Raw genomic sequence first — 26450 nt, forward strand, 5'->3', positions numbered from 1 at the left:
TGTGGAGTGAATAATGAGAAGGGGGAAATGCTGCAAAGAGAGAGAAGGTAATCTGGACATCTACAAGTATGTGGGTGACCCACAGGCCATGGCAACCCAGATGAAGATCCAAGAAAGTCTCCCACAGGCCAATATGTCCAAAAGGTGAGACCTGTGCTAATAAGCCACACCATTGGTAGGAATGCCATCCAGAGTTATTATATAATGTATTCTGTGTATAGTAAATGTACCAGAGAAATGTGTCTAAGTACATGGAAAAAACTTTATTGTGTCATCTGAAAAACAGCACTTAACATAAAATAGAAGTTGGAACATGAGCTTATATCTCAACTTAAACTGGATCAAACTGTGGATTTGTAAAATAAACTTACTGCAAAATGTAGCTTTTAAAGCAGAAACTTTAAACCCAGACACATGCCCAAACACCAGTTTGTTTGTTTACAGTGTAGCTGCGTCACTCATGGTGACAGGCCTGATGAATAGGCTGAGCTCCACAGGTACAGGAGGAGCCACGTATCTCTCCTCCCTCAGCAGTCGCAGTAACAGATCCTCAGTGTCCTGCGGCCAGCGGTACACGCGAGTATTCTGGAGCCAGCTCGGGACATGTTTCTGTCAAGAGTTTCCACAGATTTTTTTTTTAAATATATAATAAAGATAAGTTTAATACAAAGGGATAAATATGGGAAATGTTTTCTGACCTGGGATGCACAAAGGAAGAGAACCGGGATGAATCTAAAATTCAAGCTCCCCTGCTGGATGAACTCATTCTGCATCTAGCAAAATTAAATATACAATAAAATACTGTCAGCATTATTGCATATTATTTATGCAAAGAAAGATGAGATCATTTTTTGTGTTCATAAACATTAATAAACAATAAAGGAATGAAGAACTTAATCATGAAACTTACTGTTAAGAAAAAAAACCTAAATGTTTTTTTACATACTGAACACTTATAAATAACAACATTGTGGAAAAAGTCTGGAGTCAGCTCCATTTATTTATATTTTACTAGGATGACTGGAAATTGCTGCAGCAATTCATTGAAACATCGAATCCTGGAGTAAGAGTAAATACTGCTCATCTGCTATAGATCTGTTTTTTAAGCCTAGTCCTTATGATTTGACATAGTGCTTGTAACAAAGTGTCTAAAGATACAATTTAAAATAGTTTCTTTGCTAAGCTCTCTGTCGTGTGTAGACATAACACTGGTTAATCCTTTAAGTTAAATGCATTTTTATGCTTGAATGTCCAAAGAAAAAAGCCATTCAGAAAGCCTGGAGAATTATTGCTCAAGACCGTCTAAAGAAATTAAATGAAATAATTTAAGGGTGGCTCAAGACTTTTGCACAGTATCACAACTGTAACATTTTAACTGCATTTTCTAATTCAGTGTGGTATTAACTCCTCTGCTAAAGTACAGTATTTGAGTATTTCCTCCATTCCTGATTCTCACCATTGAGTGGATATATTTGGTGTGTAGACCATGGCTGTCCACTGCAGGTCCTTCAATATCCTCCTTGTACTTTGGACTGATGGCGATAATAATCAGGGTTAACGGCTGTTTAAAAAAAACAGACAGAAATTTCAGACACTGAATAAAAAGACAGTGTTCATACAAAAGTAACTTGAAATAAACACAGATACAGGGAAAACATATTCTTTTATCTATTAGTGGGTAAATTTACACTCTTGCTGATCTGGATGATGGGTACTTTATTAATCCCAGGGGAAATCTGAGATTCTCCGGAGCTCATAACCACATAACTACATAAACACTAACAGAAAGCAGACTGGCTACATCAAGCTAGAATCATAGTTTAAAAATAAGATATAAAAACATATGTTACAAGACCTGTGCAAATAATAGCGTAGCCTAGTAAGGAGTATAAAAAAAGGTAGACTTGTAGAAGATTTTGTCTTCTCTTACAGATACTTGCAGCAATTTATGGTAACAATATAACTTCGCACACAGTTCTCATAATTACTTACATCTTTAAGGAAACTGTCTGTCCACTTGTTGACATCCATACATCTAATGGAGCTGTCATATAAGTCAATCTGTGAAATTTAGGTTAGGGCTGTGAGCAAAGTGTTTAATGATATTGGAGAAATGATTGTGTACACAGGGTGGAAGCTTACAGCAGGTCGAAAGCCTTGCTGTGTGAGGAAATCCACAAAGGGCACCATCTCTGAGGACACGTCCGAAGAGTAAGTGATGAAAACGTTTCCTGAGAAGAGGCAAGATAATAAAACTCAAACAATCAAAATCTTAAAGCTTTATGTTAAGTGTCAGCTTAATATAAGCGTACTTATACTGTTACATACTGGTTTGGCTGTTGTTGCTTCATTTAGTGCAAGTGTTCAAAGCCAAACTGTGACTTAAAAAGTTTCAAAAAAGAAGAAACAGCAGCAAATAAAAATGATCACATAGGTGAAATACCTTCATCCTGACTGCCTTTGGTATCAAATTACATTTTGAGAAAATAAGCTACCACTGGGTTTGGGTCACTGATTTCTAAAAATAAAGGGAAAAAAATGTTTATACAATTAAATATTACTTCTTCTTTACCTGCTAAGTAGCTCGTTTCTGCGCTAGCATGAACTGTTTTGGTGACGAAATGTCTCTAAGATACTAATTAATCTGTTCCGTTAACACTTAAATGTGCATTCCTTGTTACAGAGACCGTGCCAAAAAAAAGTGACTCACGGCACTCATCAGGCAAACGGATGCTCTTCCTTTTCCCGTGTGGATGCGAAGCGGACTCCTCTGCTCCTGCTGAGCGCAGATTCAGCATGCTGACCCGTGAAACATCCTCCACAGTGGGAAGTGAGAACTGAGGGACGTTAACTGAGACACTTCCCACGATGTTATTCATAAAGTGGTCATGAAACTGGAGCCTGAAGCAGCAAGAAAGAAAAATATACAAAGACCAACATTTTTCACATAATCTTGCCAATCTTGTGCAATGGCTACTGCCAAGGAGTAGCCATTGCACCTTTATCAGTATACCATACATGTTAAAAAAAAAAAAAAAAAAAAAATGTTGTTTTCTGAATATATCGTCAGCTGCGTTCACCCATTTTGGGGTTGATTCCGAGGTGTCCAGTGCTGGAAAGGAGCAGAGAGGTGACGTGACTGAGGATGGTATCTGTTGAGTGGGTTGAGATTACACAGCCATTCTCCTGCAGAGTATTAAGTTCACAATATGACGAAGGTCCTTGTGTACAGTTTAAACATTTCTATGGGAGTGTCTGTTGAAAGTGTTTCAGTAAAAGCAGTTTTTCTAAAATCAAGAGTAAATCAGCACCATTTTTTCTTCTTTTTCACCTCAAACACAGCAAAAACTAATTATTATGCCGGCCCCTAAATTCACAACAGGTTTAAAAACACAAAATACACAACGTTTGATAAACTCTCATAGTGAATGTTGAAATACTGGACTGCAAAATGTTTAAATGTCATCGTAATATTTAAAACTTCTTTTACATTTTTCTGTTTTTTCTATTTTTCAATTGCTTTAGTTTACCTGCATTGTACTTAAAATTACTTACTGCACAAAGTTTGACACCTTTCCTGTAAAGTACTCAGAAGTTAGGCAAGGTTAAGTCACTCCATAATACGGCCACATGCCCCAAAGTACAGCATACTTGTTAGCCCCTTTTTCTAGTGTACTTACCTTCAAGTACATGTAGGTAATTTCAAATTAAATACGTTAAAATTCCATTTAATTACAGGGGAACAGTGCTCTTATTCGCAGGACACATCATGAAGTGTTACCCTACAGGTGTGTCATAGGTATATGTATTACAAACATACAGAGTATTCACAGCCTCTTTCATCTAATTACACAAATAAAAGAATCACAACAGATCACAGAACTGCTTTCCATACCGCAGCTATGCATGTCGTGGTGGGGAAGTAAAAAGGGAGTACAGTGTTGCCACTCGTTGTCATCTTTCAGCGGCAAAGGAGCCTCGAGTTCCTCTTCTAAATCACTCTCCGGTTGAGCGTTGCATTCATCCTCCCCTCTGAAAATGAATGCTTTAATTAATCAAATGTGTGCTAGTTTTTCACTCCCTAAATGTGTAACATGGTTACCCCGCTGTGGTTCCATTTGGAGGCTCAGTTGTTCCACAACGCTTTGCTCCATATTCCCAGCAGCCGCACTCTCTTTTTGCGCCATTCGGCATCACTCCTTGAGAAAAGCTGTCATCAGAAGTCTGATGATGTAGATTCATCCCGGAAGATGTTTCTCTTCCATCTTCTGGTTCTCTGGGTTGGATCAGCTCCAAATGCTGCAGAAAATGAAGTTCCTGCCCGCAAAACTCTTGATTCATTTCTCTGCATCTGTTTGGGCTTCGGTAGAAATAATCTGCATTCATGCAGCACCTCGGTCGATCTATTTCCTTTGCTCTTACTGCAGTGTTCATAAGTTGAAAGCTGTTTTCTAGCTTTGGTTCTTTTCCAGATTTCTCGATTTTATCTCAGCTTGAGGCACATCCTGTTCCACATGAAATTAGATGTATAAAGCAAACATTTCCGTGTTAAAATTAATAGATGGAGCTTAATTTACTTGGAGGTATTTAAAAAACCACATGAAAGTTCATGCTCATAAACATGTCTATGGTAAAGCACTAGAAAGAGGCATCACCTACCTGTTAAAAGTCTGGTTTCAGGACTCCTGTGGATGCACAGACTTGTACTGGAACCTACTATATGCAAATATCTCACGCCTTTGCGTGTCCAATCAGAGCCAAGAATGCAGTTTGTATGCCTGCGCCAGATTGGACAGGAAAACCTGCATGAGTAAGGCATAATGTTGTTTTTAAACTGTTTGTTTAATCGTTAAATTGTTTTTATAAGCAGTCCACATTACAACTTTAAAAAAAAAGAAGCGTGGGATAAAACAGGCTTAGGTTATGCAGCTGATTGCTGTCTGGCTGCAGGGCATACATGTCTCAGATGATTTGCATATTCAGCCTTGTCATCTGCCTGAAATTCACCCTGAGGAAAAAAAACAGGCTCATTTATTCTCTGTCATTTTCAATATTGATACATGTCTGCTTATTCACCATGCCTGTCGCTGAGAACCTGAAATTGCTTGAGAATGGGTGCAGTCAGAGGAGCTACACAAACAGTGTTAAATGTGGCGTCATAATGGCAGGATTCTTTATTTCAAAAACAGCTGTGCACGCAGAACAGACAGAGACAATAAATAGAGACCAAAAGTTTTGAATACCTACTAAACTCAGGGCAAACGGAGTGATACAAAAGTTTCTGCTGACTTTTCCACCCGTGGAGAGCAACATAAATACACATAAATGGCACATTGTCATGTGATTACACACTAAGAGTGAGAGGAGATTGATAGTAAAGGAAGATGAAATGCTATCCAAAGCCGAATGCCTGGAAATACTTATTCGCTTCTCTTAACAACTGGCTGAAATGTTCTTAAAATGAAATTAAAAGGTATTTGGTCTCACAAACAACATGTTATATTCAAATACACATTATGGAGGGACAAACACAGGTACAGATCCTTCATTCATATCAAGTGGCAGTTTGTTTGGCTGTTGAAGCATAAAGACAGTGTGGAAGTCTTACACAGCCTGCTGCCATCTGCAACATACATTTAAAAATACTGTCAGTATACTAAGCAGTCAGCTGAACGAAGATTGCAGTTAGAGAGGAGGTCAGTCCTCATTTGAACTACGTAAAGCTCAACTTAAAAGTCACTTTAAGCCAGTCCTAAAAAAAAAAAAAGATCACTGGCAGAAGCTGAAATGCAATGAATGCACAATATTAGTGCAGATGGCATACAGTTTTGGGAGGAAGAGTCCATGATGCACTGAGTTAGTGTGTGTAAAGCATGAAGGCATTCCCTTACATTATAAGAATATTACTAAACAAGAAAAGGCAAGAACAGGTGTTATAGTACATCTAAAGTCCTTGAGAAGAGGAGAAAAGTATTGTTACATTAACCTTATAAAAAAAGGAAAAGAAAAAGAAAAAAGTCAGTGGACTCCCAGAAAAAAGAAAAAACTAATTTTCAGATACACTTTGGTCCACAGTGTCTAACTATTCCCAACAATTATTATTCCTACATCTGTAACCAGCTTGTGAGCCTCACATACTTCTCACATACCTTGCATTTAAAAATGGGGAAAAAAAGAAGAAAAAAAAAAATCACACATTTCCAAATTATCAAAAGGAATACAAAACAGAAAAAAGATAATAAGTAAACAAGCAATTTGTATTTACATTACATACATGTTACACAACAGAACTCATGTCGTTCATCCATGACAGTCACTTCTAATTCTGATAGTCACTTTGCTGTGTTTGCACCCCTCTGTCCTGTTTCTATGACGTCTGAAGGTTGGAAAGCGAGTCTGCCAGCTTTTAAAACCATTAGAGCCGCAGAATGGGAAAGAACGCGTGGTGTCTGGCTCCCTCTGGTGGAATTTCGGTGAAACGACATGAGACGAGGGCCGCGGCGCTCAGAGGTTATCCCCTGGCTGATACTGAGGCTCAGTGGCAGTGAAGTAGTCCTCCAAAAAGGCTTGCAAGTACTCAAAGGTGGGCCTCTCCTCTGGGTCTTTCTTCCAGCACTGTAGCATTAGCTCATGCAGGGACGAGGGGCAGTCCTGGGGGCACGGCATCCGGTAGCCTCGCTCTACTTGCTCCAGCACCTCACGGTTGTTCATACCTGAACAAAGGAGCACAGAGAGTGAGAGTTTAGGGCTGTGCTGCCATCAAATCACCAAGTTTGTAAGCAATCTTTCTGTACAGCTTTCATAAGTTGCATTTCTCTAGACTTTGCTTAAATGGTAAGCAAACAACCAGGCTGTTATATTAGTCAAGCGAAATTAAGCACCCTTTCTATACTTTATACAGCGCATTCATACGAAGATTAATAGAAGCACTGCTTTCTCCACCCAGGTGTTTTCGATCCAACTTTCCCACTCCAATATCTGCATCAGGAGCTTTAGTATCTTGGAACAGACTAGTAGATGACTTGCTGCATCTACTATTGGCTGCAATGTGACATTAAGATGGGGTAATAGTCGATTAACATAAAAATGTGAACAGTCAAGACAGAAAAGAGCCTTCCGTTTTGATCTGAACTGAAGAAATAGTGCTTCGCACAGAAGTGATGTCGCCTTAAGCCTTACACTGGAAACTGAAAACATTGCAGCAATCATAACATAGACACTAAACAGCTCATATAAAGCTTAAAATGGAATTATAATGTCAGGGAAACTGGAACAATTCACATTCATTAGCTTGGAACATTTCTATGTATAATGCAAAATGCAAAATGTTTTTTTTTGCCCCTTTTAAATCTTGCAAAGTCTCGTGTCACAGCCTGCATTAACTGAATGCAGCCATCTGATTGGTTTTGAGAGGTGATTACATAACCCACAAAGCTCAGCACTCTCACCTGGATAGGGCACTCTGCCCTTGGTCACCAGCTCTGTCAGCAGGATACCAAATGACCACACGTCTGACTTGATGGTGAATTTCCCGTAGAGGGCAGCCTCAGGAGCGGTCCACTTTATGGGAAACTTCGCACCTAAAATAAATTCAGGTGATATTAATTTTGCAAACATTCTCAAACAGCTGTAACGTTTATTATTTTGCTTCTGCATCCCTCCAGATATTCACAAAGAAACACAGCAGCGGCTTCCACCAAAACCTAAAGACTAAAGTAGGTCAGTCTTCACTGTTCTGATTTTTTTCCCTTCACTGATTTGATTAGTGCAGGCACATAAGGACATCATTACATCCCACCAGGGAAATAACGGAACCATTCCATTATCCATCTCCGTGTCAGTTTGCACTTGGCCCGAGTCGAGCAAGTAAACATTTCAATTTCTACCAAATGAGTGACTGAACATGTTGACAGAGTGACTAACAGAGCCTGAAGTCCTCCTGGTGTGGTTCACATCTGACTCAGGGGGGAAACAACACTGGAGTGAATCAGGTTTTGGCTGCTTCCTCGTCATCCCTCAAACAATAATCGCAGTGGCATATTTTCGTGTAAAACAAGTGCCCTTTCAGGAGGTCTGAAGTCCGGCACCGTACCCCTGTATAAACACATCTTTGGTTGTCTTTGCGCAAACCACACGTGCATCCGCTTTCCAGTGGTTCCATCAAGACAAATTCTTGCTCAAAAAGAAAAGCAGCATGCTCCAAGTGCTGCTCGTGTTGTGACATAAGTCTGTCAGTAACAGCATAAAAACATTTTAAGGTGAAGAGGTCAGGGGTCAACATCAGGAAAGTTTAGGTTTTGGTTAAAGCAATGTCCTCTGAAGTTACAGAAACACAAATGTGTGTGTGCGTTTGTGTGTGAAACTGGATGGAATAAGCCCTTTTGCCAAGCCACCAACATTTTTCCTCTGATGGCAGTTTACAGGGAACTTAATGAATCCTACAGGGTTAGACAAAACATGTGCAAGCTTCTAATCTTTATCCCAGTAGTAGTCAATATCTGACCTGACTCACTGAAACATAAGAAATCTAGTATACAACCACCACTGGACTACTTTGCTACTGAACAGACATTTCTCAAGCACGGTCTGTAGTCATATATCGTCTTTATTACAATGTCTAAGCAGCATAAACGCAAAGAAAGTTGAAGCATGTACTCACACCAGGCGATCCATAGATCTTATCTTAGTTAATCAGCACATACGTTTGAAAACCGTTTGGCACGAAATGCATTAAAATCCAGTACACTGTGTATTGTGAATACACCCTAAATCACAGGTGTGTGTTCTATGTCAGCGTTTTTAAATGTGACTGAATTATTACTCAATTCTGACACAAAATCTGCTGCTCAGATTTGAAAGAATGCACAAATACAATAAAGTCTGGAAGTTTTTTCACTTTTGAAGTTTGTAACCTACGTTGCAGTTTATGTACTGTGTGTTCTTGCAACGTCATTTTAATTCATTTGTGGTTTAAACAAGCAGGAAGGCATTAGCGATGGATTTATGAAAATGTGTTGGAGTGAAGCCTACCTTGTCTTGCTGTGTATTCGTTGTCCTCGATGAGTCTAGCCAGACCAAAGTCAGCAATCTTGCACACCAGGCTGTCTCCGACTAGGATGTTGGCAGATCTCAGGTCTCTGTGGATGTAGTTCATCCTCTCGATATAAGCCATGCCTGCTGCCACCTGGGAAATTGAGGGTTTTTTTCCTATTGAACATCATCTCAATGTATAGCTTCAAGGTCATTAAATCTGTGCTAAAGAAGATTTACACAAATGTTATCACCCTAAAAAAGTGGGACAGCAAAAGTGAAGCATCTCTCTAAACTGAAAACCTACAGATTTGCTTTATATATATTTACTTTCTCAGTAAACAACATGAATCACGTGGGAATTTGTGCAAGGTCTGTGAAAAATTGGGAAATCACCAAAACAAAAGACTTTAAATGAGCAGTGCTGAGATTAAATGACTAAACTGGTAACAGTTGGAGATGATTAAAGTCAATTAAGCTCTTAAAGGAAACATCTTTCCCTGGGAACATGTTTTCTTAGCATCAAGATTTTCAGCACCTGAGCTGCCATGTCCACTAGATTTGGCAGTTTGAGGCCTCGACCTTCGCCGTCCTTCAGGAAATCAAGCAAACTCCCTGAAAAGATAAGAAAATAAATTTAAAAAATACAATCAGGATATCAGGCTATTGTTTTCTTGGGCTGCCACATCATTACAAGCATCACGTTGTGCTAATGTTGCATCAGTTCTGGGATTTCTGCCTAGAATGTTACATCTTAGTGAGATGTTTGTTAGGTATTGCTGTGGTAACTGAAAATCTGTTTTTCCATCGCAAATTCATCCTGCCCAACACTCACAATGTGAAATAAACTTCATTTGCTATACAGCAAACTGCGACACATACTCTACTATGCAGATATAAAAATTATGCAACATTATTTAGGGGCATGCATGAATGCATGTGTGCAATGATGATGTTAAAGCAGCCTCTACCTTTGCTCATGTACTCTGTGACTATATAGATGGGTTCCTCGGACACCACAGCATAGAGCTGCACCAGCTTATCGTGTCGGAGCTTCTTCATTATCTGAGCTTCCTCCAGGAAGGACTCAGGTGACATAGTGCCGGGCTTAAGAGTCTTCACTGCCACCTTGGTGGTGCCGTTCCACGTACCTGAGAAGAAAAAACCCAAAATTCAGTCAAATTCAGTCAAATTAAAAGAAAAAACGAACAGGCCATGCTTCTTTTAACTTAATCTGTAGAACACATAACTAGAAACAAATACTCCCTGAAATTTGCATTAAGTCAGAGTATGACATAACAGATTGTAATTAAAACTGTGGTTTGCATGTATTCTCTGGGTTCGCTCCAACAGGCCAAATACATGCATTGGCTGTCTCTCTCTGTACCAAGAGTGCACACCGCCTATCAGCCAGTCACAGCTGGGACAGACTGTTAACCTGAGCGTGCACAGATGGATGCATTTTTCTTTAAATGGGAGAAATGAATCAAAATGTTATTTTAATGCTGATGAATTAGATAAAGCTAGAAATATTCTAATAACTTTTTGTTTTCTTACCTTTGACTTCAAAGTTGTAGAATATTAAATAATTTATCTCAGGGTTTAACTTAATCCAAGCCCTCCCCAAAATCTTATATCCACTCAGAAATCCCAACAAGCTCAAAAATGGCGTTCTAGTCAAAATGGAATTTTTGGAATTTGAGGAAAAAGCTACACACCCATCCAGACTTCTCCGAACTGGCCATTGCCGAGGCGTTTAATAAGCTGCAGCGACTCCCGCGGGATCTCCCACACGTCTTTGGTTTTGACAGACAGGTCGGTCAGACGAGGCATGCCTTTGTGGCACGGCACGATCAGTCTGCAGCACAGGCCTGCAGCCCTGGCTGAAATGACCGTGCAATTTGGGGTCACATGAGAAATGTGGAAGTGTAAAAGAAGAAGAAAAAAAAAAACCCACACACAATATACCATTAAGATGTTTTTGTACACACTGAGCAGCAGAGTCTCACCCGAGTAGTGCTGCACTAGCTGCTGGAGTGTCTCAAACTGGGCTCTAGTGGTGATGTAGTAGCCTCCATTATCCAGTTTGCGGATTTTATAGTGTTTAACGTGATCTCCCTTCACGTCATCCCAGTCCTGGATGGAGAGAGAGTAGGCTCCTAGAACAGATTGGTTGTGATGTTATTTTAAGTTATTCAATCTTTAGTCTGACGGCTTATTCTAGGTTTATCCATAAATAATTTGCTTCTACTTACTTTCACTTTAATGTGCTCCTAATTATTTACTTATGTACAAACACCTGTCAGTTTTCCTAAAGTTTAAAAGCGTTCAAACAGTCACCATCTTAGCTGCTGCTCGTTTTGAGTACCTTTAGTTGTTTCGCTCTCACGGATCAGGAAAGTGCCTCTGGCGTTGCCGTTGGAGAGCAATTGCCTCTCTGCGTCCTTTCGACCCAATTTACCAAAATACCAGCTGAAGGGAGGAGGAGCAATGGAAAAAAAGAAGTGGGAAATTTGTTTTCAGTGCTTTCCTAAATATTCCATTTGTACTGTGCGTGCAACCATGTCACATCTAACAAAGGCAATGAGCTGACTTCTGAAATATTTATGGTCTCCGGTGATGAAGCTGCCGTGCCTCGGAGACCCATGGAGGCTGCGTGTGAGAGTGTGTGCTCAAATGAAAAAGTTTCACTCACTCCTCGGCTTGGATGGAGTCCACGGGAGCTACGTAATTGCTGGGAATGTATCCAGTTCCACCTGTAGTGAGAGAACGAGCCTCCCACCAGTCTCCCTCGCTGAAAAATGAGAGGGTGGATTTAACAGAGAGCTAGATCACCATTTACTCATCGTGTAAACAAACAGAGTGGATGCACTACATTTAAAGAAATAAACACACTGTTCTTAATACTTTGTCTTAGATTTGCACTAAAACAACAGCATTCAAAGCAGTTGTTTGGTAATGTAGACACCCCCGTGTATGACCACCCTTGTGTGATTCAACCATTCTGAAATTGAAATTATAAACTCAATTTTTGAATTCATAAATTTGACTACAGCTGAAGTTCTTCATTCGCAACTATGATTTGAGTGCTTTATAATTTTCAGGACAACGTTTGGACCGTCTGCTCATTTGTCGCCACAAATGCGCTTCTTATATCCCAAATAATATCCGGTGGGAATCACCTCCAACCCTGTGCAAATATATATTATTAATATTTATAAATAAATATATAAATGTTCTAGCAATAGCTTTTTGGTTCCCCTTTGTTATAGACTGTTTCCTGGTTAAAAAAAGAATTACACTCATTGCCACTTTATTAGATACACCTTTCAACTGCTTTCTATCTCATATCACGTTGCAGCAACTCAGTGCATTTAGGCATGTAGATGTGGTCAAGACGACCTGCTGAAGCTCAAACTGAGCATCAGAACGGGGAGGAAAGGGGATTTAAGTGGCGCTGAACGAGGCATGGTTGCTGGTGTCAGTTTCCCGCACAACCAGGATTTACAGAGAATGGTTTGAACAGGAAAATGCCTTGTTGATGCCAGAGGTCAGAAGAGAAGGGACAGACATCTGGTGTAAACAACGTGGATGTACTTTAGGTTAGTAGTGGGCTAGTGTTTAGTGTCATGCTGTCATGTCAATATGGACCAAAGTCTCTGCAGCACTTTGATGAATCTATGTCACAATGAATTAAGGCTGAGTTCTGAAGGTGTACCTAATGAAGTGGCTGGTGAGTGTATGTTTCCAGCAGGACCTCCCACTCCGTTTGGAGTTAGGGACTGAAGTTTGACTGTTATGAGTAGCTGAGATAACTGGTTGGATTTAGGGGAAATGCTTGGTTTGGATTCAGCGAAAGAGAAAACACAAAATGACAGGGAGACAGAACAGAGGCTCTCAGATGTCAGTCAGCATTTACCATGGGAAACGCCCACTCACAGCCAGCAAGTATGTCTGACTGTTTAATTCTCCTTTAAAGATGCGATAAAGCAACAAAAATCACTGTAGTTACACAAAAAGTGAGGAGAATTCAAGAACCTCACAGACCCGGTTAAGTCTGTCAGATTGGTGCCGGTGTAACATTTGTTACAGACGGACCAGAGAAGGAAAAAACAACCACCACCCTTTCGGTGCTGTCATGCAGATGTTTTCACACTTACGTGCTGTTGAGGATCTGGAACCTCTCCCCTTTTCTGAAGCTGAGGTCATCCTCGGTCCTGGCTTCATAATCATAAAGGGCCACAAAGAGAGTCACCCCTGCCGGAAAACAAAAATGTTGCGTGTGGCGATTATGTGGCTGAAATATTATGGTGGTGGGTTTTTCATTCCATTTTTACTGTAGGGTTCATTCATCTGTCTAACACATGGAGCTGCCACTTATGTAACGGTAATAAATATTACTGCCTTCTTTGTTTATTCTTTACACCCCATCTGCTGCATTGTTTTCACCTTAGAAACAAAACAAATTAAAAAAAAAATATATTCCAGCTCATTTCATGTCCAAATACACACAATCTACTCTTTTATCTTTCCAAACATCTCACTGGAAGCGCTAACTTAAAAAGAATTATGGGAGTTTTTCGCTCATAGAAATTTTAAATAAAAGCAACAATTTGGAGACTCTTGAGATGTTTTCGCACCGTTTGTGATTTATGGTGAAGTTTTACTTTTAAGGACTTGTGTGGGACATTTTATTTTTTCAAAAAAAGTAAAACATTCATATTAAGCCAATCACAAATCTGCCTGTATCTGTTAATAAGCCTAAAACTGTAAATGTTCATTTTCTGATTTGATCTAAATCCTCCAAGCTGGAATCCTAATGTCGACCAAATCTGCACACTGTCCGAAATGTTGAGGTCATTGCAGATCAGATCAAGTTTCTGCTCTACATCTGTTATAGTTTCAGTTTCTTGCCCCTCAAGTCTTCACTGTACAAATTAGACATGCATTTTATTTCACATTCCCCCTCTTAGAGTAGTTTCTTGTTCATGCGAGCTGGTGATGGCAATTTCAAAGATGTTGTTTTTATTCAACCACAAAAAGGGTTCAAAGTACGTCACAGACATCAAAGCAAGAATGGTGGCGATTTATACATCGGATGATACGAAGCTTTCAAATTTCGAGCAAAGGAGTGTAAAGCTCATTTCTCCCCATTTGAAGCACTCTTCAGAGTCTGCTCTCTGTCATTGTTCTTCACAGAGAACTGGTCATAATTTAGGGCATTTCCATTCATTTTGAGGCTCTATTACACACAAGAGAAGGCTCACTTATTCATTTAGTAAACGCCACACAAGCCACGAACTTCAGCCGTTATTTAAGTTGAGCCTGTAATTCTGAGAACAGAAAGCTGACAAGCCAACATAAGCTGTTTTTCTTAAACATCTATACTCACAGGCCATACACTTATTAATGCAAATCTCTAATCAGCCAATCATATGGCAGTAACTCTGTGCATTTAGGCATGTATGCATGGTCAAGATGACCTGCTGAAGTTCAAACTGAAGGGTCATTTAAGTGACTTTGACTTTAAGTGACTTTGAATACGACACGGTTGTTGGTGCCAGATGGGCTGGTCACAGGGTTTCAGAAACAGCTGACCTGATGGGATTTTCCCCACACAACCATCTCTAGGGTTTGCAGAGAGCGGCCGGAAAAGAGAAAATATACAGTGAGTGTCAGTTCTCGGGGTGAAAATGCCTTGTTGATGCCAGAGGTCAGAGGAGAACAGCCGGACTGCTTTGAGCTGACGAGAAGACAACAGCAACTCATAAAACCACCTGGCTCTGAACATGAAAGAGTTACTACCAGGTAGCTAGCAGCCTTCAGAGACATTTTTAGACATTAAATTTTAGACATTTTATTTCTCCTTTAATTGCTCTATTTATAATTTGACCCATTACTTAACAGCATGTAAGTTTATCTTCCAACAGGGTACTCAGTGAATTTATTCCGGGCAACCAAATTCAAATTAATATATTTTTTAAATTATCAGTTTTAAAAGGTGATATTTTCTATTCTTTTTCAGAAGTGACAAATATCTTTAAAACTAAGAGTCTAAGACATGTAAAGTAGCTCACATGCATTCACAGTCTAATCTCCGTTTAATATTACCTGTGCCTCCCCGAGACCGGAGGGTCCCAGACTGCGAGGACGTGTGGACTCCTCCGAACACAGTCACTCCCTGCGAGGCTGCGCTGTGGAAGTTGTTGTAGTTGGGAATGGTGGTGACACCAAAGCTGGGGTAGTGCTGCGGAGTGGGGTCGGACCCATAGCGGTAGCCCGAGTTGTGCGAAAGGCTGGTCTCCCGGTCATCAGTGAGTTTTGCTGCTTCTTTATCCTTACATTGGACACAGCCCATTCTCTACTGTCTGTGGGTGGAGAGAGAAAGAGAGCGAGATGGAATTAGCACTTAGGTAAAATAATAGCTCAAAAGCCGTCTCCACTGGGGAAATTATGATTCAATATTCCCATTATTTCAGAGCTTCCTTTGAGAGCTCCACAGAGTCTTCTGAAAAATCTTTCAATTAGGCTGAAATTAAACACGACGCTTTAAAAGATGCATTACTAATTAAATGGAGGAACACAATGCACCACAGCTGTATGTGCTCGGCAAATATGACCGCTGCATATGTACGCTCGCATTAATGCTTTATGCTGAGAATATCCAGTTAAACTGGCCATAAAACAATTTAATGGCCCTACTTATCACGGTTTACTTTTCCATCTGATTACATGACCACACTGAGGAGGACAGTCTACACCGAGCCACTGACTTCACAAGTGAGCATTTACTTTATTTTTGTTTGCATTACAAGGAGCCACACACACACGCGCGCGCGCGGATGGAACATTTGTCCTCACTAAAGCAAAGATAAACCAGTTTTTGAAACGAGGGACACAGCCTGCTTTCTGCTTTGTCAATTAAAAAGAGCCTTACCGTCTTTGCAGACCCAGTTAAGTTAATGAACATTTCGGCTCACCGTGTCCCACTCCCCAACCCCCCCTTTAAGCCCTGGAAGCTCGCGAAACCGGTTCAGCATGTCTAAGAAGAGGGCCCCGGCAGCAGCGCCGTCTTTCAACGGCATAAGCAGGCAGTTGACTTCAGAGGCAGCTAATTGGAAACATACTTGTTTACAGTGTCGGTGAATGGAGGGAGGTGGTGTTCGGAGCAAAAGTCAACACCGCAACAGATCGAGGACAAGGGAAATCATCCCAGTGCTCTTTACCCCAGCTGTTTAACCTCCAAAAAGCGCAATCTGCCTTTAAACACAGGTTTTACTTCACTAGGTAATGCTGCTAATACTGGAAAATAAGCACGTCTTTCTAAGGAAACTATTTTCCAAGCAGAAAACAAGCAGGAACCACAGGCTTGTTTTTGAAGGACTGGTGCTTAATGCTTACAAGCAAAGCTACACAGTATAAGATCAAAGCCCTTTGGGCCTGTTTTACATTTACTAGCAAGAAACTTTAATGCCTGCACAGGCAAAAAGTGCAAACAGATGTGTCACTTGCTGCATGCTGGGAGAAAATGCTGCAGAATGTAACAAGTCAAGCACTATATGTAGATGAGGAGAAAATGCATGTATCAGATGAACGGGAAATAATGCCCTCTTTGAGAAGAGGTCACATGATGGTGCAGTGTCAAAATCTTGAAATGATTATTGTTGTTACAAAGTTGCAAAGATTATGGTAAAACACCAAAAGTGGTTTTTCAAGTGTAAGTTGCTGTAAAGCTGCTGTAAACCCATGAATGTTTATCTATTATACTTCAGAGAGAGCAGTTTGGTCCAGAAGGAGCTAAGCCTGAGGTCAGACTTCTCTGAAAGATCACATTACATCTGATGAATAACCAGCTAGAAAAACTAATTCTGCTGCATAAAATTGTATTCATTCATTCATTCGACAAGAAAAATCCTTGCTGTGTTGCCTGTACGGAAAAAGTACCAAGAGGGACTCTGACACCAAAAACTGAGTTTTCCTTCTGTATACAGGATTTCATTATTGCCACACTATACAGCTTAGCTCCAGTTTGCTTAAGTAACGAAAGGACGTAACTGCTGCAGAGAGACCGACATCACTGTGATTCATTACTGCCAATAAAACCCCATAAAATACGCAGAAGAAGAAACGAGCCCAGCGGCAGCATTACAGTATAAGCTCTGACCGAAGCAGAGACCGCAGACAGAAATACAAGAAGCACGGCTGCTGTTGCGTCTCCAATAATCCTTCAGATATAAAATAATCTGTTTTGACATCTATATTTATATCTCCAATCTTCTGGTATTTACAGCACGTTGCTCTAAAGCTGATATATTTAAATGTAAAAATCCTATATATAAATGGCTCGGTATTTCTAATAAGCAAATGCATAAGACAAAGAATAAAAAAAATAGATTAGTCAAAAGAGAACTTAACCAACCTTGAACAAATCAAAGCAATATTCAAAGCGAATATGTGGACTTTTCAGTGCTTCCACACTTGGTTTTGCTGTTCGTTTTATCTTTTTTTGCTGGACAAAGCAAGTAAATGAAGACGTCAGGATGTTGTGATGGGTATTTTCTGACTTTTTAATAGACATCTGAGAACTGATATAAAACAAAAAAGGGATTCTCTCTAACAATTCACTGAGGAAAAGAAGCTGGAGTACTACAAACACAGCAGAATGAATTGATTTTCCACAGTTGAGTTCAAAACGTGTCTTTTCAACATGTTGCAGTGATTTCATAAGTATCGGGACAGCTGACAGTAACCAAAGACGACCTCCAAACCAAGTTAACACTGGGTGGCGATGAGTGTGAATTCATCAGGGCTCAAAATTGTATGGAGAAAAAAAAAAAAAAGGAGGAGGACTGGGACACATTGTGATTTCAGTCCAATTCAAATAATTTAAAATAAAAATAACAAAACAAAGAAAACCACATATCCAGTACTGTCACTCGGCTTTTGATATTACAGTATTTATATGGCCAGGAAAGCTATGAATGTACAGTTATGTGAAAACTTTTTTGTCCATATAACTGAAGCATTCAGGTGTGTGGGTAATGCAATGCCACAGTGGACGTCCCAGTAAATTCAGTCCAAGGTCAGACCCTTCAATGGTTGGAGAAACTGCAAAAAAAAAAAAAAAAAAAAAAACAAAACCTGTAAAAGACTCTGCAGGCTTCAGTTAGCATGTTAAATATTAAAGTTCATGACTGTAAAGTTAGAAAAAGACTGAATGAGTATGGCTTGTTTGGAAGGGTTGCCAGGAAAAAGCCTCTTCTCTCTAAATAAGGACGTGACAGCACAGCTTACGTTTGCAAAGTTGAATCTGAACAAACTACAAAATGTCTAGAACAGAAGTGGCCTCATCAGTCCAATGGACAGTAGAGATGTTTGGCTATAACACACAGAGCCATGTTTGGAGATACAAGGCGTAGTAGCACAAACACCAACTGTCAAGCACGGTGGGGGAGGGGGGATGATTTGGGCTTGTTTTGCAGCCAGAGGACCTGGGCACCTTGCAGTCACCGACTCGACCATGAACTTCTCTGCATATCAAAGTATTCTAGAGTTAAACGCGAGGCCATCTGTCTGACAGCTAAAGCTTAGCCATTTGGGTCAAAGTGTTGTAACGGCCCGGTCTTCAACCTGACTGAAATGCCGTGGTGGGACCTTAAGGCAGCTGAGCATAAACAAATGCCTAAAAACCTCTATGAACTGAACCATCTTCGCAAAGAAAATTGGGTAAAAGTTCCATCACAATGATGTAAGAAAGTGAGTCATACAGAAAACAACTGCTTCAAGTTATAACTTCTAAAGGTAGTTCTACAAACTATTGAATCATGAGGGTGCTTAGTTTTAGAACTTGGAACTATCACATGACTGTATTTAGCAAGAACGTGCCTGAAGTCCACGCGTGTGAGGACTGGGATTGAGTTCTCAGCTGTGGGCTGACAATGCCCTCGAATGACAGAGGTGACCTGAGGCAGTCAGGCATTGAAAATAAAAATAAATTCTTGTGAATACACAACAGAGAGAAAAACAATATCAAGACAATCTTAACTTCCCATAGTTGCTGCATTTCTTTATGTTCCCGTCGATACCAAAACCTCTAAACGTGGGGTTAATAAGATGAACGTGTTTGACATCATTGGCGGAGAACTGCAGTAGCACCAGAATATATTAACTGAGCAGGTGAAGTCTGTTTTCTGGTGGATTTTCTCTTCAACTCAAGTGATTGAAATAGCACTGCCTCCACTCCTGCAGGGATCAGAGTAAATGAGGGGAAATCTCATGTCGTTGTGCTGCCTGTGGGGATTATGAAAATCTTGCTCTTCAAGTTAAAAAGGCCAGGGACTACTGTAGCTTTAGCATGCATTTACCATTCAGCTGAACAGAATCTATAACATTTTGCCTTAATATACTATTCATACATGTTCCCTGTGTGGCCTTTTTATAGCACAGTGTGTATTTGTAAACATTAAATCATGTGTTGCAATTCCAATCAATCATCTTTGATTTACAAGATAAAGAATCCTTTAGATGAGTCGGTGAATCAGCAGCTTTTCACATTTACAGGGTAATTTAATAAGAGTTCACGAGCGTTCGTCATAGATACATTTCTGCTCTCCGGTTACACACATGAGTCAACACTATGTATGAGATCACAACATAAGTTTTAGATTGGTGCTCTAGCTGCATTTCATCATGGTGGAGATGGACACAGACACACGCAAGTCTACTCGATGCCTGACCTGCAGCACAAACCCCCCACACACCAAACCAGCAGATGATGGCGTCAAAGCCTCGGGGCTTGTTCCCTTTCATGGCACAGCCTGGGTATTGCATGACCACCTCAGCCTCTGCAATAGCAATCATCACGCTATTTTCAGACCCAAATGAGCAGCTTGCTGTAGAGAGAGTGACAATGGCGTGATCAGGAAGGTCCTTCGGGGACAAGATTGCAATGTGCTGTAAGAGTTAATTCAAAAGCCAAAGAGAAAGAAAAGGTGAGAGGCCTCAAGTTTTTCACCAAAAACATGTTAAAACTCTGCGTTTCATTTGCTACATACCATTTACCATCAGTTGTAAACTGGACTGAAACCGACTCCTTTTAGAGCAAGCCTCAAGTGGACACTGTAAAAATTGCAGCTTTCTGCTGTTGGTGTTTTCGGTTTAAGTTTTTAATTTTGACAAAATCTGTGTTAAAAAGTTATGTTTTTTTAAAGAAACTGACCATAAATGAGGTGTTCATGGAACATATGTAAACTGAAACATCTAAAAATAGGTACATGTGAGGCATTTTAAGAATATCTATGAATATCGCTGCAGGACACCCTCTGCATCACGCCTACCACCACAGGTAAATCCACTGTTTTTGCTTACTAAACCTAAACTGCGGCCCATCTTTAATAACTATCGGCTTTCACACTATTTTATCAAATGCACCACTGAACAAGCAGTTTTTTTGAATGGGTACCGAACACACAGCAACGGGGTCCGCTTTACTTTATCTGTCACAACCGCTCGGCTCAACTGGAAATTAATTTACCCAAATGACAGCCTTTATTTTGATGCCGCACAGGCTCGAGTGTTAATCATCCATAACAACAGTCATAGCGCCGGAGGCCATAATGAGATAGTGGGTCATTTGGAGTAAAGCTGCAATCAATATACTACATTAAAAGGACAGACATGTCAGGGTCGCACAGTCCAACTGATGGATTTACCAGGAGAGACTCAGTCAGGCCTGAAAAACAAATATATCTGCAGTCTGATTTGTGTTACGGGCAAGAAAAAAAAAAGATAATTGGATGTGTAAGACTAAAAAAAAAAAGACTGAAATTCCCTAAACAGCGACAATTATTTCATTAAGAATTACGTAAGAAATGAGTGTAACATCTGCAGCTTCTAAAAAGGGAACATCTGACGATTTTCTAAGTGTTACAAGATTATGAAATATGTATCTATATGTGCATAACTGTGAGCTCAGGGAAAGTATGTAACATTACGTGCAACTGACTCTGACTCTAACAAGTCCTTCAATCATTTCATTATTTTAAGTAATTTTTGTGTTTTTACATTTTTCTTAAAATGCTGTAACCTTATTAATCTCTCTCTCTGGAGATCAATAAAGTCTTAATGTTACAATATAATATAATCATACAAGTCTGCAGAGTAATTTGCTACATTTGAACTTCATGGTAACAAGTTTACAAGATATTATTTCAGCTTAGAAAAACAAATTGAAATGTGGCTTTGACTAATAAACTGTGGAAATTATGGTCAATTGAGCATTACATCTGGCAATGTTGCGATACTTTAACCTCTATGGACTTACAAATCCCTCCTGAATACAGTCTTTCCTCAGTCTATTTTGCAATTCAACACATCTTCTTAAAAGGTATCCTGTTTAATTTGAAGTGTGGGGGTCCTTTTACACTCAGATCACTGACAAGGCACAAAACAAGGTCAAACTTCCCACATGCCTCCCACTGGCATCGCACTCAGTGTGACCTTATTCAACTCCATAATTCAACGTTCTGATCATGGAACAAAGACAAGACCAACGAACCAACAGAAGATCTTTTTTTTTCCTTTTTAAAAAAAGCTGTGTGACATTTGAATGCACGTGAAACCCACTGTTATGTTTGCTGGATTTGGTACAACGCTGACAATCTCCTCCTTATGGCTGCCATTCTCTGAATAGTTACAACATTTGCTTGTGTCAGACAACCGAGTTCATTCAGTGTATCAACAACGAGACAATGGCCACTTTTCACTCTGCTACAAGATTATGAGCACAATGAAACACTGTTAAAGCTTTCAAAGCATTCTTCGTGTGCTGAATGAACAGAGCTAGTTATAAAACACGCAGCTGAGATTCATACAGTATGTGCGTGTGGGTTTAGCTGTGTTTTAGTGTCACAGTGTCTATACTTGAGCTTCTTGAGTCATGTTGTTAAATCACCGACCCCATTGTATATGTCTATTCAGTCAGCGAGACCAGTGCAGACTAGGTGAACACTCTCCAAACAGGAAAAAAGTATTATCCAGATACCAGAGCAGATTCTTGCCGCTTCTGCCTGACAGTCTGAACTGAGGGTTTAAACGATTCTTTCCAAATCTTGTGCCAGTGGAGGGTAATGGTCGATGCAAGAATCCAGTGGAAATCATGATGAGGTGGGTTTACAGGAATGGAGGATGGAAGGTTTCTGGCAGAACTAAAAAACGCACTTGAGTTGATGGAAAGTGTAAAACACTGGCACGAGCCACACAGCGCACAAGGGCTGGACGCAGAGCTACAACGATAAGCCAATTAGCAGATGCAAAAAATAAATAACTTGCAACTTGTTTGATTTGCTTATATTATTAATACAAAAATGCTAAAAATGTGCGACTGTTTTACACTTTTCATTCATTTAGTGCCCAAAACATCAGAATACAATAAAATATACCCACTGCAATTTCCATCTATGAAACCTGATTTTTTTTCAGACCCCCAAACAACCAAGTCTTCCTAAATATTCAGAATAATGGAAAATGGTCACATTTTAGAAGCTAGAAAAACATCTTCAAATGTGGCTTAATGATGATTTTACAGTTAAGTGCTGCTTGACAGATTAATTTTACAATGATAGTCATCACAGTAGATGTCAAAACAAACCAACACCTACCAGCAAAATGGTCTTAAACTAAAGTTATCAACTGAGCCTTATTTTGAAAAGCATGTGCATTTCTTTATAACTTACTTCAGGTTTGGCAGCTTATGTGCCAGCAGGTTGAACTGTATAAGGGAGAGAGAGCCTGAAGGGGGAAAAGTGCACGGTCCATGAAGCACAACATGCAACTCCTTTCATTCAAATTTGATACATACCATGCACACCAATTGTGCAGTCATTCATAGGCAGGCTGAACTCAGGCCTTCAGGGAGCTGACTGAACAATTTAACAACCAAAACAATAACTGCTGCCTAACTTATTGCACATGGGTAACAGTGGGGTTGGCTCACACATATCATCCCCAGTGTTTGCTCACAAGATGGATGGCTGCACCTCCAGACACATGAGATAACCCGACTGGAACAGCTTTAATTGGATGTTTAGCAGCGTGGCAATGCAATTAACTCAAAGCATATGATAATTCCTGTGGAGGTAAACAATTAAGAGGCTGTCCGAAGGCCAGCCTGGCGTTTATTAGGTCTGTGTGTGTGTGTGTGTGAGAGAGTGAGTGTGTGTGTATATGTGTATGTGTGTATGTGTGTGTGTGTGTGTGTGTGCATGGCCTCAGTGGTCAGCTCTGTTCTGCAGCGCATCCATCCCTGCTGCAACACAAGAGCCCCCTCTCCAGAATCACTGCAAAACATCATCCACAGTCACCATCACCGCTCTCCCAGTCTTTTCCTCAGCGAGGGCAATGTTTACGCAAATCAGACAAAGCCAGCCCTCCGAGGAAGACTCGGAGTAAAGACTGGCGTGACTGCAACCACTCAAAATGTGTTATTTATCTCATCTGCTCTCTCTGTCTCTCTCCCTCTCTCTCTCTCGAGATGAATTCAACTCGCTTTCCACAGCGCAAAATAGGGGACAAGGCGGGCGCACCAATTGAAATTCAACAGAAGAAAAAGAAAAGCGTGCTCACCGCAGAAAAATCAAATTAATCCATCGGAGTTTCCAGAGGGAGCTTCGTGGAGGAAATTCGCGGTCGTCTTTCTTCTCTGTCAATGTTTTTCCTCCGCACAGACAGAGAATAGCGGTGGGAGACCCGTCCCTGCCGATACAGGAGCTCCTGTCGCCGCCGTGTGTACGGATGATGACGACGGCGCAGGGGGTCAAGTTCACCACAGTAAAACTGCAGCTTCCGCCAAGTACTATCAAAATAAATCTCCTGGTCGGCAAAGCTTTTTGTAAAAATCGATATTGCACGAAAGCAACGCTAAAAAGCATGTTTCTGTAACCAAAATTAATTCAAGGTATTTCAAGATTTAGTAGTTCCACTACTTCTTATCGCTTTCAAACAATAATAAGCCACTAAAATACTTATTTAGAAAAGTAACCTGCTAGGGTGGTTTTATTTTGGACAGCATATGGTGTTTTACTGTTGGGTCTGTCTCTGGTTGTCTTGACGCAGATGTTATTGCGTACGCTTGATGCGGATCCACACCGACCAGTAGCTTCGACTGACACCGCTTTCCTCCAATGAGAGATTACAATGTGTGGCCGGGCACCTCCTCCTCTTTGGAGTATGACTGAAAAACAGGGCAAGGTTGGCAAATTCTCTGTTTTTGTTCAAGTCATTTAGAGCTCTGTCTAGTGGCTTATTTCGCCTTTTAGTGCGAGTAAAACACAGTTGCACAGATATAATGCAAAATGAAATTCAACATATCTGTAGCTTTTTTATTTATTAAAATAATTAAAGGGATCAGTGCAATTAAATTATATAAATAAAATTATGTATAGTTTGCGTGAGTTTCTTGTGTGAAAGACTTAAAAAAAATTTAAATAACTGTTAATTTTTTTTTAATTATTTTGATGAATATCAGACAGAGAGCATACAGTACACACGTATAAATGGGTTTTTCTTCTGTTGCAATAGTGACACACCAGCAAAATTTCAGCATTGGTTGGAATGTTTTGTGAAAATTAAACATGCAGTGAAGACAGTAGTCATTCAGAACTGACCACTGATGCTTTAGTAATGAATCACAATGCTGACCTCTAACCTCCATTTACTTTGCATTCCTTCAGTTTCAGACCTGTTAACCCATTCAGTCCCAACCTTTTCCTCTTTAAGGCTTTTGTCCTGTTTATAATGATTTGTCGACACATCTCTTTAAAAAAAAATCATTTAAGAGTCTCAATTCCGTTTAATTCAACTGTATTTTTAAAGCGTCTAATTACAGTAACAGTCCTGTCAATACAGAGAAAACCTCAACAATCAGGCAACACCCTGTGAGCAAGCACTTGGCGAGAGTGGGAAGAAAAACTCCCTTTTGACAGAAAGAAACCTCCAGGAGAACCAGGGTCAGAGAGGAGCAGCCGTCCGTCATGACCAATTGGGGTTGAGAAGAAGAGACAAGACATAAAAAACACAGTGATAATGTATAGTGTCACATGCTTAGCTGCGTCAAAATTTCAGAACAAAAGGTTAATGAAGCATACAAATATAAAAATTCAAGATTCAAGAGTGCTTTTTTCGTTACTGTGAAAAAAAAAGAAAAGAAAAAAGAAAACATTCTGTACACTACCTAAAAATGGAAATTAGGTCTATACAAAAGACAGATTAAAACACACACATACAAACAACTGTATTACCAGATGAACAGAATCAGTTTTTTGGGAAATCAGATTCACTGATTCATTCATCCACTGGGTTGTGAAACTTCAGGCTATCTTCAGGCTACCTCTGCTGTAAGTTTTACCTTTATATGCAGTCTAATCAAGACATGTGAAATTCCTTTTAGTTCCTTGGCCAAATACAATCCAATCTGTACAGAAAAATGATTCGCCTAAATAATTTTATCTACACATACACCATGCTCCCTTTTCTTTAAGTACAAGTGCTGTTCAGCCCTTTGCCTAGGCAGGTCTTGCCCACAGGTCCTATGTTTGACACCTACAGTCAAAATCAATCACAGGACTTCTATAAAAAGTTTTAAAATGATCATAGTGACAATGTTACACTGAATATTGTACTTGAAGGGAAGTCCAATAAAGCTACAGTACTTTTGTTTCCGTGCATACTGCACTAAAGTAAAAGTGTTTCAGTGTGCATCGATCAATCATCTGTGTAAGTCCCCTTGTGTTTTCAAGCCCTGACCCACTGAGGTGCAGAATCCACAAGAGCTCTGAAGGTGTCCTGTGATATGAAACACCAGGACTGTAGCTGCAGATCCTCTGAGTCCTTGGAGTTGGGGGTGAGGGGTGGGGGTCTAATCTGACTACAGATTGGACTTCTGGGGATTTTGGAGGCCAAATCAACACCTTGAACGCTTTTCCATAGTCTTCAAACCACTGTGTGGGTGCACTGCTATCAAGAAATGCTGCTGCTGTGAAGAGAAGGTGGGTGGCACATGTCAAAGCAACATCCACATTAAAGTCAGATTGCAGGATTTCCCAGTACAACATTGGCAGGAGCATAAAACTGCCTCCGTTTGCTTGCCTTCTTCTCCTCGTCCTGTTACCATCGTTTGCCCAGGTAAGCAATGTATAAGCACCCTCATGTCACTCTTACTAATGACAAATGATTTGGACATTTTCATAGCATCCAGATAAATACATTTTATAATAAATGACAATGCCAGCCTCTGGCCTTCATTCACTTAACATTCATTCAGTTTTTCTTCTTATCTATAAAAATGATAACAGTTCAAAATAGTCACAAATAATGACTTGCTCATATACACTGACATAAAGACAGGAGCTAGAAACCAAACCTGC

At 40.1% G+C, this 26450-nt stretch overlaps 2 protein-coding genes across 4 annotated transcripts; both read right to left on the bottom strand.

Moving 5' to 3' along the window:
* Positions 1 to 34: 34 nt before the first annotated feature.
* LOC116326103 (E3 ubiquitin ligase TRAF3IP2-like) lies at positions 35 to 4707 on the bottom strand. 2 transcript variants are annotated; one of them, XM_031747222.2, is made up of 10 exons: positions 4660 to 4707; positions 4103 to 4505; positions 3896 to 4032; positions 3081 to 3186; positions 2711 to 2901; positions 2143 to 2231; positions 1993 to 2061; positions 1457 to 1561; positions 699 to 773; positions 35 to 609 (listed from the first exon to the last, which is right to left on the bottom strand). In XM_031747222.2, the coding sequence occupies exons 2-10, from the start codon at positions 4432 to 4434 to the stop codon at positions 439 to 441; spliced, it is 1275 nt and encodes a 424-aa protein (XP_031603082.1). In that variant the 5' UTR covers positions 4435 to 4505; positions 4660 to 4707; the 3' UTR covers positions 35 to 438. The 2 variants fall into 2 exon arrangements, with proteins under 2 accessions (XP_031603082.1, XP_039459049.1); XM_039603115.1 differs by lacking the exon at positions 3081 to 3186.
* A 437-nt stretch (positions 4708 to 5144) lies between these two features.
* Positions 5145 to 23825, bottom strand: fyna (FYN proto-oncogene, Src family tyrosine kinase a). Of its 2 annotated transcripts, none has more exons than XM_031747212.2 (12): positions 23653 to 23825; positions 15142 to 15398; positions 13191 to 13287; positions 11726 to 11824; positions 11399 to 11502; positions 11040 to 11189; positions 10749 to 10913; positions 10002 to 10181; positions 9569 to 9645; positions 9031 to 9184; positions 7449 to 7580; positions 5145 to 6713 (listed from the first exon to the last, which is right to left on the bottom strand). In XM_031747212.2, exons 2-12 carry the CDS (start codon positions 15386 to 15388, stop codon positions 6505 to 6507), a joined length of 1614 nt encoding a protein of 537 aa, XP_031603072.1. In that variant the 5' UTR covers positions 15389 to 15398; positions 23653 to 23825; the 3' UTR covers positions 5145 to 6504. The 2 variants fall into 2 exon arrangements, with proteins under 2 accessions (XP_031603072.1, XP_039459711.1); XM_039603777.1 differs by lacking the exon at positions 23653 to 23825 and adding an exon at positions 15968 to 16121.
* Positions 23826 to 26450: the final 2625 nt, after the last annotated feature.

This window comes from Oreochromis aureus, linkage group 19, assembly GCF_013358895.1.
Source record: "Oreochromis aureus strain Israel breed Guangdong linkage group 19, ZZ_aureus, whole genome shotgun sequence".
In the NCBI taxonomy this organism is placed as follows: domain Eukaryota; kingdom Metazoa; phylum Chordata; class Actinopteri; order Cichliformes; family Cichlidae; genus Oreochromis; species Oreochromis aureus.